The sequence below is a fragment of the Zalophus californianus genome, chromosome 12, assembly GCF_009762305.2.
Source record: "Zalophus californianus isolate mZalCal1 chromosome 12, mZalCal1.pri.v2, whole genome shotgun sequence".
Taxonomy (NCBI): Eukaryota; Metazoa; Chordata; class Mammalia; order Carnivora; family Otariidae; genus Zalophus; species Zalophus californianus.
This window is the reverse complement of record NC_045606.1, coordinates 99,483,431-99,498,226: the sequence shown is the minus strand read 5'-3', so window position 1 is coordinate 99,498,226 and position 14,796 is coordinate 99,483,431. Positions and strand designations below refer to the sequence as shown.

The 14,796-nt window shown below is 44.6% G+C and overlaps 1 protein-coding gene across 3 annotated transcripts in view; it reads right to left on the bottom strand.

Annotated features, from left to right (window-relative positions):
• The window catches only part of ZNF398 (zinc finger protein 398), a 28,881-nt gene that overhangs the window by 3,246 nt on the left and 10,839 nt on the right, over positions 1 to 14,796 (bottom strand). For 2 of the 3 annotated variants that reach the window (XR_003516662.2, XR_003516663.2), the window contains exons 3-6: positions 14,164 to 14,290; positions 13,500 to 13,613; positions 6,598 to 6,711; positions 3,879 to 5,297 (exon numbers count right to left, since the gene is read on the bottom strand). Coding sequence is in view for 1 of the 3 variants with exons in the window: in XM_027575041.1 (XP_027430842.1) it covers positions 4,144 to 5,297; positions 6,598 to 6,711; positions 13,500 to 13,613; positions 14,164 to 14,290 (1,509 nt within the window). In the remaining 2 variants the exon portion in view is untranslated. Of the gene's footprint in view, positions 1 to 1,177; positions 5,298 to 6,597; positions 6,712 to 13,499; positions 13,614 to 14,163; positions 14,291 to 14,796 lie in introns of those variants that run through there. The other variant, XM_027575041.1, reaches the window with a different exon arrangement.

Sequence of the window (14,796 nt, the reverse complement as noted above, 5' to 3'; positions counted from 1 at the left end):
TAACCCGAGGGTAGCCAATCCAAGGGTTGGCTGGAAACTTGTGTGACCTGGTACAGGAAGAGGAGCTGGGCCAGACCCCCTGCTTCAGAATCTGAAGAACAAAAGAATCAGAGCCACAAGAGCCATATGGTGTCATGGTACACAGAAACTGGTGGGAACCAGCAAGTACAGAAAAGACAGGGCACAAGAACAGGTTAAATGGAAGCAAAAGATGGCAGGCAAAAAGCTGAGACATCCAGCAATCATGCACTTCCACAGAGTAGCCCAGATGTGACCGTCTCTCTGGTCAGGCCCGGACACCTGTGGTGAGAGCTGTCGTAGTGATGCCTTCTGTGTCCGGCTCTGCGCTAAGGACGTCACACCAGCTTCCTTTCCCGCTGAGACACAGATCTCGTTCTCACTGCTTTACAGATAAGGAAACTAGGCTCCTGATGGTTAAGGAACATATGTTACATCTGATGATGCCAGGACCTGAATACAGGTCTGACTCAGAGTCTAGGCCCATGACGCTGTATTCACCCACGTGTGTCCTTAAGTTCAGGCTCTTTGCACTCCCCAATCCTCCGCCTCCACTGCCTAGCAGTTTGACCTCACTTGAGGTCCTTTTGCTGCTAAGAGCCTGACACCCAGTCTAAGACTGTCTTGTATATAGGCCCTGTGAGAAGTGAGTGCTTCCTTTGTAGGGTGAACAGAACAGGGTCGAGGCGTCCACTGAACACACAGAGAAAACAAATCTGATGACAAAGAGTTCCTCATCTGTAAGCCATCTGGGGAAAGAGTGGCTTTTACTCATTGCTGAGCAGCCCTCAGACAGCTCTTTGTTGTCTAGGAAACTGCGATATGGGGTGACAGGTGGGGAGGACTGGGGTATCCTGACTCTCCTCAGAGAAAACCGTGAGCAGAAACTGGGTGTTCCATCCCACTTGGAATGGATAAAGGAACTGAGACAGTGAACATCTGTTATTCCCCAATAAGCCGTAGGGTCTGATCCTGGTTGAGATAGGCATGGTCACCCAAGTCTCTCCAAAATGCTCCAAAAAGAAGCCCCGCAGAATCTCCCCCCACCGGAACTTTGCAGTCCTAATGATGAGAAAGTTACATAAAGCACCGCTCTAGCCAGAGCCCAGCTATTGGTGTTTCCAATATCGCATATCCAGCAAAAAGGATCAGAGACCTCTCACTTTCTAAACAAGCAATCAACTTCATTTATTTTCACATCTGTGGCTGAAACAGAGGCTCATCTAACGGTGACAATGAAAAACTTAGTAAGCAAAGAGTGATCTGGTTACAGTCCACATCTGGGTCTACTCCGATGAGACAGGCCTATTTGTGTGTGACAGACTTCTTAGCCCAGGGGGCAGACTGATGAAGGGCACATTCCTGGGTTCTCCTCTTTCCTGCCTTGTCCTGACAACCAATCCTCAGGTACCTCAACTGCAGTTAAATGCATGGTTTCTCTCAGGAGCCCTCGATGGACCAAGTTTCTCCACACACTGAAACCTTCCGGTTCGACTTAACTTTTCCACTGAGCGCGTTTTATGTAACCACCCTTGAATCTTAAGCAAACAAACTCTAGAGCTGGCCTGGAGTTCTACCTGGTAGAGGATGGGTGCCGGGAAAGGAGACCAGAATGCACAGCTGAAACCCCCTAGTGTGTATGGGGCTGAGGATTAGGAGAACACCTACTTCCATCTTTCTGGCATGGCCCTGCCCATTCCCTTTCACTGAGCTTCGTGGCTCTGGCCTCATTGGTATTTGAACTGTGTTCACAGCCTGCCAAAGTTTGGGTCCCTGCTGGCTACAGTTCCTTGCAGAAAGGACTGTGGGATCTATCTGCAGCATTTTAACCCACAGGTCTCTTTCATTAATAAGCTCTGTGTCCTCATTAAATCTTTGACTTAAAAAAAAAAAGAATGTCTGATATTATCTAGACCAACATCACACCTCATGTAGGAATCCCTTTCAAGCACACCCTGGCAAATGTTTAAATGCCTCCAGGAAAGGGAGCTCACCACCTAAAGATAGTACTTTGATACTTCTCCCTTTTAATTAGGAGACAAGGTGCAAACCAGAGCTGGGTCTCATACCAAGTTCCTAGTGGGTCAGCAGTGAAGCTGGAACCCTGGCTTTGAGAGCCCCAGAACCCCCACATTTACGCGTGGTACGGGTTCAGATTCTAGCTAGAAAGCTCTTAATCCCAACATGCCAGGGTTCTGTTCGTCAGTTGTCTTGGTTTGTTCTATACTGCGTTTTTTTCATCGCCTTCAGACTATAAATTACGGCAGCAGACTAGGTCTCACACCCATTTCTTAGGTCTCCCATGACCCCTGGTATTGTGAATGTCACAGAGCAGATGTTTCATAAATGCAATCATTCTGAAGAGCATGTTCAGACAGAGCCTTCCCAGGAGCAAAGCTAGCTGGGGTAACACTTTCCTAGTGTGTTTAGCCAGAGCTAGGCTGGGTGAAGGTTGGGCTAGGTGATAAGAAAAAAATGGGTCTCTCCCTTATCATTTCATCAAGAAAGTGTTAAGTACTTGCAGACCTTGTTTCTAGGCATCTTGGAAAGATTCAGGGGAAACAGAGTATAGGAATAAACAGCTTTACTGCCCAAGACTTAGGGCTGTCTTTGTTTCCCACCTCCGGCTCCCAGCAAGAGTAACACAAATCGAGTTCCGTCAAGTTTCAACAGGAAATGTCTCTGCTCTGATTTAGGGGTCTTATGTGGCTTTGCCTGGATAGAAGCCAGAGATAGAGAATTCTGGCAGAAGAAATGTGTCAATGTGTCACAAGTTTTATGATTTTTTAATTTCTAGAGGCTCACTTTTTTCCTTTCACCAGCCTCATTTTGCAGATGAAAATTTGCAATTTCTAAAGGGAAAGGGAGTTACGCCCACCTGTGAAGCCACTGAGGAGTAGGACCACGCTCAGACACTCTCCTCTGACCGAATGTCCCCCACAAAAGAACACATGGTAGCCAAGGTCCCTAAAAGCAGAACAAGCAGCAAGAGGCTGTCCTTGTCTGTATGTGGTGCTCAGGGATCTACAGAGTTCCTCAATCTGCCCATTGCCAATGGGGAGAGTCAGAAGGGGTGAACATACACTCTGATGGCTCAAAAAAGCTGCATTACAGCACCATCATCTCACAACTGAGGAAATGAAACCTGAGATCCACTGGCACTTTCTGAAGCTCCATAACGCTTCCGGAAAGCGCTGTGATCTTTTCTGCTGAGGACTGTCAAGAATACGAGACACCAGGAACGGAAAAATCAGCTTATTAGCTTGGAAATACAGAAAAATTTGACGTAAATGACTCCTTCTAAGAAACATGGTTCAGGCACAAATTTTAGGCTGTTCTGAAATTTCTCTGGGCTTTCTAGATTTTAAAGCTAGTGCTGAGAACACTGCTCCCACTTTTTTAACCAGGACCTCGGCAAACATTCCTAGCAGTTTAAATGCCAGTAAGAGCCTGAATTCTGCAAATCAAACTACTCAAGGAACTGTTCTCCTTAAGAAGCTTTTAAAGTCAAACTTCTTGCTCCCCCAATATTAAACAAAATGGATTAGAAGAATTAATCTAGGAAACCTAGGAAGGTAGTCTTGAGTTACCATTTCGGGAGAGGCAGTACATGAGCACAGGGGCAGACCTTAGCTCATGCCAGGGAGAAGCAGTACCATGACCGGAGGCTCCAGCACTCTCTTTTAACAACCATCTTACCATCAGGGAATTAATGAGGTTCAATTAAATATCCTCATGCCTCGTGATGGGCTTCGAGTTCTGGAGGCTCTCCCCATGCACCTGTCTCTACCTAGAGCCACAATCATTATCAACTTATCACCCTGGGATGGATTAATAGGGGCCAAATCTTGCTTTCCAACCTCTCTGCAACCTTCTTATATAACTTCTGCTCAGGTAAAACTTTTGTAAAGATCGGGATGCTGGGCTTCCTTCCAGGTCTCTCTGGGTTTCAAAATGTCGTGTTCTTGTGATGTTATGAAGTTCCAAAATTCCAGCAATGTCTCTAGTCAAGTGTCTAAGATCCCAAATTCATCGCCGGGCCACATAGCGATTACCGCAGGGGGGTGGAGGGGCTCGCGGGCATAGGTAACCAGAGAATGTAGATAACCATGAAAGGAGCGAGGTTTACAAAACCCCCCCTCCGCTCCCTTCCCCATACCACTGACTGGCCTCTAGCCCTTCGGTGTTAACGGCTAGGCCAGAGGTCTCGAGCCCAGGGAGGAGGGGCCCCGGGGGGTCAGGCGGCTGTCCGGATGGGTCACCGTCGCCCCCGCAGCCTCCACTGTGGCCCGACCGCAGGTGGTCCTTGAGCGTCTGCTTGTAGCGGAAGCTTCGGCCGCAGTAGGCGCAGGGGTAGGGCCGCTCGCCCGTGTGGATGCGCTGGTGCTTCATGAGGTGGTGCTTGCGGATGAAGCTCTTGCCGCAGTGAGCGCAGCTGAACGGCCGCTCGCCCGTGTGCAGCCGCCGGTGGTTGAGCAGGTGCTCCTTGCGCATGAAGCTCTTACTGCAGTCAGTGCACGGGTACGGGCGCTCGCCCGTGTGGATCATCTGGTGGCGAATCAGGGCCGAGTGGCCATTGAAGTCAATGCCGCACTGGGGGCAGGAGAAAGGCCGCTCCTGCGCGTGCCCCCGCTGGTGGAGCAGAAGGCTGATTTTCAGGCTGAAGCTGCGGCCGCACTGCGCGCAGCGGAAGGGCCTCTCGCTCGCGTGAGCCCGCCGGTGGCTGGTGAGTCGGGCCTGGTCGGCGAAGCGCTTGGGGCAGTCGGGGCAGGGGAAGGGGCGCTCGGTGCTGTTGTGGACCCGGAGGTGGTAGGTGAGTCTTGACGGGTGCGTGAAAGTTCTGGCGCAGTGTGGGCAGGTGGGGGGTGTCTCGCTAGCATGGGGCTGGGAGCTGCTGCTGAGGTCGGCCTGCTGGGGAAAGTGCTTCGGGCACTGGGCACAGGATAAGGGGGGCTCACCTGTGTGGCTACACTGGTGGGTCAGCAACATGTCCTGGCTGAGGCTCTTGCCACAGTGGTGGCATGAGAACATCTGCTCCCCGGCTGGAGGTGGCAGGGGGTAGCTACCCAACTGAGTAAAAGTCACTTGGCCCTCAGAGGCTTCGGCCAGGTCAGTGGCTGAACGTCCAAAAGGCGCCATGGATGCGGACGGCTGGCTTTTGAAAGCCACATCTGAAAAAGTATCCTTTGCCACAGGTGGTGGAGAAGAGAAGGTGACTGGAACCTCTGGGCACAAAGAGGCTCTGGCAAGGCTTTCGGCTTTGATGACAAGCTCTTCATCTGAAAGAAAGGACTCAGAGTCACACCTGTCAACAGCTGTCTCGTGGCAACTGCCGGTAATCCTACCCACCTCCAGCAGACTGCCCGGAGCTCTTAATTGGCTCAGATAGGAAGCTCAGTGGAGGTCTGAGATAATCATCAAGGCATGTATAGTCCCCGCGGCAAATCATCAGAGGGCTCGCCGCGCCTCTTCAATGCTCCCTGCTTGGAAAAGGAGAAACCCCGGCATCCACCTTTGCCAGCACGCCTTTCATTCGGTTTCTCCTCTGCTCCAGGACTTTGATTCTGTTGCCTTTTGTGACAAGGCCTAAAATTACCCATTCACCCACTCCTACTCCCCTTCAGTCTGCCAGATAAATCCTTCCTGTCAGCTCTCCCTACTCTCCCTGAAAATCGAGTCCATGTTTCTGCCTCTGCTCTCTGCTCAGTCTGCCCTCCCTTTTGTAGCCTGCATCCCTTTCTTCCCATCTTCCCAAAGTATGCCCAACCTTGTCACACCAATCTTGCAGGGCCCAATTCTGGCTTCACAGCCTGCTGTGGGCCTTATCTAGACACCCAAACTAAAACTGACATATGTTCTCCAAACGCCTCATTTCTTTTATAGAAGTCATCCGTCCCACTCACCCTGGAGACTTAACAGTAGGCACGCCCAGTACTGATGTGTGTGTGCCCGATATAAATATCCTGAGGAGCAGAAATGGCTATTTTTTATTTCTGTTTCCTAGAGTCTAAAAGAACATAGAGAATAGAAGATATTTAAAAATAGGTTGCATTAAAAGTCATATAAATGACTGGGTTCCTTCTGGCCTTGAGGTTCTCTTCTACAATTCAGATGGCAAAATATAGATGGTGCTAAGGATCTTGGAAAGAAGCTATTTGCTTCTTCCGCCACCACTGTTTGTCCTGAGGGAGAGTTCTTGGTCGACATTTGTGCCTCTCCAAGGACACTCTTGTTGCTACAGCTAGACTCCTCCCATTTTTGTTCTATCCTTTTCTAAATGATCCTCAAATATTCTTCTGTCTTTCCCCATCCTCATACCTTTGGTCCCTCTGTGTGCACTTGTTTTTCTTCCTCTAACAAATCTACTTTGTCTTTATACTTAAAAGTGTTTTCTCACTTAAAATATATCTTAGTTTGATTTCATTTTCATCTCTAACTTATGTGAGCCTGTCTTTTCCCCCCCTTTCCCCATCCTTCTTCCACTTCCTTGCCTCCATAACCCCCTCCTGTCCGCGGCTTCCTCGGTCGGTCCTGGCCTAAGCGGAGGCTGGGTGTGGGCATCTCTGATTCCTCACTCACCAGCATAGGCACCCTTGTGCATGTCGCTCTCCTTGGTCTCCTGTGGGGCCCCAACCTGGGGCTCTTCCTCTTGTTTGATCCAAGACAGAATATCTGATGTTGAAATTCCAGGCTCTATTTGGAGGAAAAAGAGAATGGCTTTCAGGGCTTGACTCAGAAAGAGAAAATGATCATATTGGCTTGTTGAACACTGTCTTGCCCAAATATTTACCTCTGATTACAAAACCAAAACTGAACCAGCCTTTAAAAAAAAGGCATACATCTGAGAAGCAGTTCAAAATGAAGCCAGATTTAATGTATTTTTACTTGATATACTCAACTTCAGTGACTGTTTTCATTTTAAAACAAATCACAGTTTTTATTTTGGAGAGGACGCCATGTCTAATTCTAGACATGCATCTAGAATTAGCGGTGCCTTTCATTTTCCTTTGGCTCAGGCCATGATCCTGGAGTCCCGGGATGGAGTCCCACATCGGGCTCCCTGCTCAGCAGGGAGTCTGCTTCTCCCTCTGACCCTCTTCCCTCTCGTGCTCTCTCTCATTCTCTCTCTCTCAAATAAATAAATAAAATCTTAAAAAAAAAAAGTCGTTCCTGAAATAATGAAGCTGGGACTCTTTTCTCCATTTCAGTAGAGAGGGACTATTTTCTCCATTTCAGAGGTTAAATACATTGTCAGTAAGGAAGTATTTATGATGAAACTCCATTATTATCAAAGGTCTGCTTTAAAATATAGCAGGAAAAAAGAAAAAACTAAGATTGACCAAAAAAATTTTTCTTAGATGTTAATTAAAAAACAAAGACATCCCCAGAATTACAAAGTCATGTCCGTTTAAACACAGATCTGACTCCTTAGAAACATACTTTTCAGGTTCCCAATTCTGGGCTCTAAAAGATCATATTAGTTCTGCTTATTAAATGATACAGCTCATTGTTTCCTGAACCCCCAGGAGAGGGGAGAACAGTCTTTGTGAGTCCCTCAGGCCTAGCGGCGGCGGGGTAAGGCGGAGTTCTTTTGGAAAGAAAAAAGAACAGCCTTTCAAGGCTTTGCACATAACATGGCTCATTTGGTCAGTGCAGAAACAGCTGTGCGAGCTATCCCAGCCAAGGCCTAGGTAGCCTTTTTTTGACCTAAAAGGACAAGCTGGTAAGCTGACAAGGTGCGGAGAGTAAATTCAAATTGTAGGCAGGTTCTGGTTTTATGGGTAGCAGATAGGCAGAACTCACTGTTTTTGCCCAATGCCTTTTAAATCAGGGAGAGACCACTGAAATCTAAAGGTGTGCCCAAAGCAGAAATATGAGGTTTGACAAGACTGAGGCCCGAAAGACTGGCAGGTTGTATAGGGAGACTGGGGAGACACAGGTTTTGGCACGCGCGGCAGGTTGCCTTACCGACTCCTGACTTTAAACTCCAGGATGAAATGTATTAAACACAGTCCAACCTTTTCTTTCTTTTCTCCCAGATTTTATACTCACACATATATAAAGAGAAAATATAAGGAGGGGACAGACTGGGTTTGAGGAAAAGGATCTTCTCGCAGATATCCAGAGGAGGAACTTTCTAGTCATTAAAACTATGAGACTTTTAAAATGCATAATTGATTCTCATTAATTTTCTGAATGAGTTAGTGCTCTAGAAACCTCCAAATGTCATTCAAATGACTTTTTTTTCTTTTGGTTTAGCATTATGAACTCATAGAATGTTATCTATCTGATGAGTTTCAGTCCATTGCTCAAACTGTCCCTTCTTTGGCCAGCAGGAGCCTCTTCAGAGCAGCTCTGTCTTTTCACATCATCAAATATGTAGTTTCCTTCATTTCTGGTGTGACAGACTATCCCAGGCGCATCCTGTACATTTCCTGCTCCATGCACACAATCACTGATCTGAGAAATGGAATTTAGGGAACGCAATCCGGATGATAAGGATGCTAACTGCTCATAGGTTGTTGTTGCTTCTAGCTCCTTTCCGTGAACAGAGCTATTAAAATACATATCTTTTAGAAAAAGTGTCATGAGTTTATATTAATATTTATGATTCATATTTAAGATTACAGGGTTTTAATTAAGTCCTTTGATTTTATACTTGTATCTTTTCTCCCTAACCCTGAAAATTTTGGTTCCTGATGACATTAACATAATCTTTGCTTTATCTGAATACTTGTGTCAAAATAATACCAATATTATAAACAAAAATATGAACTCAATTTAAGATTATTTTGTGTTTCAGTCTTCAGGATCTATCCCTCTAGGGATATATAGTTAAAATATTGTTTTAGTCAGTTGGAAGAAATCTATTCTACGTATTTATGTTACACATATATCATACAGTAATTATTTCAGCCTGTGCCTGATTTTTAAAAATTTTGGTTATTTTTTTTAAAGATTTTATTTGAGAGAGAAAGAATGAGAGACAGAGAGCATGAGAGGGAAGAGGGTCAGAGGGAGAAGCAGACCCTCCACTGAGCAGGGAGCCTGATGTGGGACTCGATCCCGGGACTCCAGGATCATGACCTGAGCCGAAGGCAGTCGCTTAACCAACTAAGCCACCCAGGCGCCCCTAAAAATTTTTGTTTTTTAAATTTTGTAAAATATTTATAAGGTTCCGAAATCAAAACTATAAAATAAGATACATTCAGAGAGGACTAGTTTCCATCTCAAATCTCTCTCTCCTTGTATAGGTAGCCACTCTTACTGGTTTTTGTTTTAATTTTCCATTGATCTTTGTAAAAATAGAAGCAAATATGTATATACATCTTCATGTTTTTCCTCTTTATACGGCATACTACTCAAACGATTCTGTATCCCAGTTTCTTACTTGACAATATATTCCAGGCATGCGTCTAGCAGCATAGCGATCTTTCTCATTCCTTTTTATAGCCGCACTATGTAGTGGTACCATTATTTATTCAAGAGTGCCCTATTGATGGGTATTTGGATTCTTTCCAATCTTTGTTACATTAGTCAGCAGCCAACCATAAAAGCTATGGAACAGTAAAAAAACAACCCAGTTCTCCAGAAATGTTAACGGCTGTTGTTATTAGAACCCACTGGCTAAGTATGACTTCACTGAACTTGGGAAATCCCAGGAAGCTAACCCTTCCTGTTGAATAATGATGCTAAAAGTTCCTCTGGTCATTTCACTACATCAGTACAGCTAAGGAAATATTGATTTGATTAAATAATTGGGGCTTGGCACTACGTCATAGAATGCACAGCATACTGCAGTGTCTGCTATAATTTGGTGGGAGTGGTGGGAAGATAGCCTGAGGACCTTTTGGAAGTGAAATGAAAGGAGCAGGAGAACTTGAATACTGTGATGGCCTGATACAGACACCTGCATGGTGACAGAAAATGGCAACTGCTGGTCAGGACACAACAGCTTTCAAAGCACATCCCTCACAGGCCTAAAGAACCCCAACAGTGGATACTCACAGAAACACAGAATGAAAGTAAAATCATGGGTTCCTACCAGTAGCAGGCTTTGGAAAAAGCCAGAGAATAGAAAAAAACTGAATACTAATCAGAGAGGAGGAAATGGAAAAATGCTGAGGTTCTAGATTTGAGAGGAAGTTAAAAATAGAAAAGCTGAGGGGTGCCTGGGTGGCTCAGTTGGTTGAGCTTCTGACTCGGTTTTGGCTCAGGTCATGACCTCAGGGTCATGAGATCAAGCCTTGCGTAGGGCTCTGCACTCAGCAGGAAGTCTGCTTGAGATTTTCTCCCTCTGCCCCTTCCCCTGCTCGAGCTTTCTCTCTAAAATAAATAAAAATCTTAAAAAAAAAATAGAAAAGCTGATCACAAGAAAATATAAAAATTTAATGTCTACACTGGTTGAATGTCATTTTAACTATGAGGAAATCTGATTTTGTGTGTGTGTGTCTGTGTATATTTTAAACAGGTAAGGACCCATGCTGTCTGAAAAGAAGCTGGAACCTTGAGGTTCTGGGATATGTACAAAGGTATAAACTGAGTTAAAATGGTGCTGAGATTGGACTTTTTAAGCAGACAACAAACAATACTTGACACATGGAACAACCATTGGTAAAAATATAAAAACTTTCTTTTGAAATTTTCTGTGAAACAGGTGTGGGACTAAAACATTGCCAGGTGAATCTGTTAAGTATTTGTGTAGTGAGTTAAAACCTCAAAGTTTTGTCATTCCCAGGATGATTCTTGTTTTCAAATAGGATAAGCTAAAATAAAAGGATTATCATATTGGGATATGCCTTAATTACTGGCTTTGTTTAGGAAAAGATGGCCTTGCTGGACCAGAGTGAACAGACGCAAATAAGGGATCATGGAAATGCACATGAAACAATGATCCCAAAGTCTCCCCACGACTGCAAGATTTAGAAATGAATTTGCTTTCCTGCCGGGTCATTCTACAATCTTGGCGTGAGTTTATGGCTTCTGAACCAGAAGAAAGACAAAGATAATGGGATTTCAGTAATTATTCCATTAGAACTTCCTGGGTCAAGTTTTTCTCCAAAGAATTCTAAAAACTTGGTAGTTCAATATTCAAACTATAAGCGATCAAACAGTGGCCCCACACACAGCTGGTCTGCATGAGGCCCTGGTGATACAGTTAAAGAAGAATTCCAGGGGTGCCTGGGTGGCTCAGTCGTTGGGTGTCTGCCTTTGGCTCAGGTCATGATCCCAGGGTCCTGGGATCGAGCCCTACATGGGGCTCCCTGCTCCGCAGGAGGCCTGCTTCTCCCTCTCCCACTCCCCTGCTTGTGTTCCCTCTCTTGCTGTGTCTCTCTCTGTCAAATAAATAAATAAAATCTTTAAAAAAAAGAATTCCAGAAAATCTCAAGATTATATTTTTTTGTGTTCTCCCATTCACTACTATTCTCCACTAATTGTATGCAATTTTATCTAAGACAGTAGGCATCAATGACTATTCCCTAGGGAGATATAATAATTTTTCTTTCCCTTCATCTGATTCAGATGATGGGGATAGAGACAGAATGTAAAATTAATTCCAAGATATTTGGACATAAAAGGAAAGGGTGTCACATGGTACCATTACTATGCTCAAATCCATTCTACCCATTCTACCTATATATTTAATTATAATGCACAGCTCTTCTAAAGCTCCAGAATGAAATATGAGAATAGATTATGGACTTTATAAGAAATATGGATAAAATCCAAATGTATTTTAAGAAAATTAAGGTTTCTAAAATTATATCAATATTCCAACATAAACACACCAGTCTAACAACAAATTACACAGTATGTGAAAATTGATTTTTTAAAACTATGATGTTTTAGAGAAGATGCTTGCTGAAAAGCAAAAAAAAAAAAATTGATTCTTTGCGTATAGAAACTACTTTTTAAAAAAATTTTGTCTTACCTTTTTTCTTTCCTATTATTATTTTTAAGATTCTATTTATCTATTTGACAGAGAGAGAGAGACAGTGAGAGAGGGAACACAAGCAGGAGAGCACAAGCTGGGGGAGCGGCAGGCAGAGGGAGAGGGAAAAGCAGACACCGCGCTGAGCAGGGAGCCCAACGTGGGGCTCAATTCCAGGACCCTGGGATCATGACCTGAGCCAAAGGTAGACACTTAACCGACTGAGCCACCCAGGTGCCCCTCCCCGACACATTCTTAAAAAATAATACGTGTCGGGGTGCTTCTCCCTCTCCCGCTCCCCCTGCTTGTGCTCTCTGTCAAATAAATAAATTTTAGGGTGCCTGGGTGGCTCAGTTGGTTAAGTGACTGCCTTCGGCTCAGATCATGATCCTGGAGTCCCGGGATCCAGTTCCACATCGGGCTCCCTGCTCAGCAGGGAGTCTGCTTCTCCCTCTGACCCTCTTCCCTCTCGTGCTCTCTATCTCTCATTCTCGCTCTCAAATAAATAAAATCTTTAAAAATAAATAAATTTTAAAAATCTTAAAAAAAAAAATGTGTGGCAGATACATGCATTCCTCCAAAGTCAGAGAATGTTAAGATCTGAAAGGTTCACTGTATGTAAAATTTACCTCAAAAAAAAAAAAAAACAGTGAACTCTAGGTTAATGATATTCATGCTGAACTATTAATGGGAAATGTATTAATATCTTTATTGCTTTGGAAATACAATGAAAAGAGGATGGATTGACAGGGATGCAGAGATGGATAAGTATGTGCTAACGGAGTAATATTAGTGGTAGAATCCAGGTAGCAGGTATCTAGGTGTTCACTGTAAAATTATTTCAACTTTTCTGTTTGGAAATTTTCATAATAAAATGTTAGAAAAAAAATAACAGTGTACAGGAGAGGAGGTAGGTTGTAAGAAAGGTTCATCTAATAGAGATGTCTGAAGGATGAACTTTTTGTGAGCTTTCTGTCCAGCAAAGAACAAAATGATGAGCTTTTTCTGAGAGTAGAGGTGGGACAGCAGAGAAAATACAACTGGACTTGGGTGAGCAGTCCTTCCCACACTATATGAAGCAGCTACCAACCAAATAAATGAGGGAGAGTTCATTAATGCTGGCTGGCTCCCAAACCAGGCAAAATCCACTTGGCCCAGGTGGACATCCTCGGGCTCTGCTGGTTCAGTGCATCTCTGAGGGACCGTGCGGACTCCCAGCCCACCCCCAGCATTTCTGAACAACCAGGTGTACACTCACTGAAGCCACTTCCCCTCATATGAGCATAATTGCTTCCCCTGCCATCTAAGGACATGTTCATTTTATTAAATAATTAAGTCTCATAACTTTGTCATGAAATACCATTAACAGCCCTCAAATTCGTGGTACTGACGGAAGAAGGCAAAGGACCAGCAATCTCTAAGTACTCTCTCCTAGCTGCTTTAGCATGGAGAGGCTCTGGAAGCCCCAAGCCCTGCTTACTCAGGTCTGAGCCACTGTCTCTGACCAGGAAAGGGAGACAAGGAGTGGATAATCTCTTCTGCTACTTACCTTCACTGGGGTCTGTGGGAATCTCACTTTCCTCTGGTCCTGCCTGCTCCTCTGTATTATGTTCTCCTTCCGGCTGAATCTGAGATAAGACATCAGGTTGATTCATGGCATAATCTAGGAGAGGAAGAAGGGAAAGAGGGGATGACCAAGAGATCAATGAGGATGACAATGAATTGCCATTAAGGCTTAGCTATAGGCTTTGAGGTCCACAGTCCCAAGGGGTTCTTTTCAGAATCTCTATCACTTGGGTCCATCCATTCACCTCCTGGATGGACGCTACCTCTTCGGAAAGCACCTGAGAGGTAACGTGTGGGAAGGCACACATGCCTCGTTAGCACTGCTCGCCTGCTATTTTCACCGAGGGACAGGGACAGTGTGCCTCAAGGTGGAGAACAAGGCCCTTTCAAGGTGAAGGACACCCATGGAAACCACCCTGCTGGCCCAGCCAGAACTCTGAGCTGCATTCTCTGTCCTGCATATTGGTAGAAGGAGAGATTATGATTTTTCCATTTAGCAAGGGTAAACTGGAAATCTTTGGTTTGGGATCAGAATGTGAAGTGTGTGAGGACAGAGTGAAAATGAGGACAGCTGGAGGACAAGGGCCTGTGCAAAGTCCCCTTAGTGCTGTGGTCACCTCATTCAAAAGGTGACAGCGTGGCCTCACCCATGGAGATGAGAGACTCGTAGTTGCCCTTCATGATATTCTTGTAAAGTTCCTTTTGCCATTCTTCTAATTTTTCCCACTCCGGAGTGGAAAAGTAGATGGAGATATCATCAAATGTCACAGGCACCTGAAATTATAATCACACTGGGGTTAGTCCCTCCTGCTGCAATTCAGCCATTCAGTTTATCTGAGTACCTACTTGTCACAAAAAACTGTGTGAGTTGCTAGAAGGACATAGGAAAAACTTAAGGCACAGATCCAACCTCCAGGAGTAGAAGATGTTTTCAGGGAGAATGGTAATAAACTTTAGGGCTCCGAGTTTTGGGAGATTGGAGGATATTACTTGTAAACAGTCCCTCATAGATAGGCACAAATGCAAAGCGGTATTTAATTCACATAATACAACATATTCTGACTATCCACTAAGTACAAGGCTTATGCAATTATCAAGATTATAAAAAAATGGTTTGTGCCCAAAATAAGCACATAATTATATTCAAATTAAAGACGTGGACCAGAAATTTTGGATACCAAGCTATAATGGGGCTGGGATGAGTCTAGAAGAGGTGGGTCTCTGGCTAGTCCTAAAAGACAGACAGGCTTGATGGGAACAGGAAAACATGTAAGCACAGA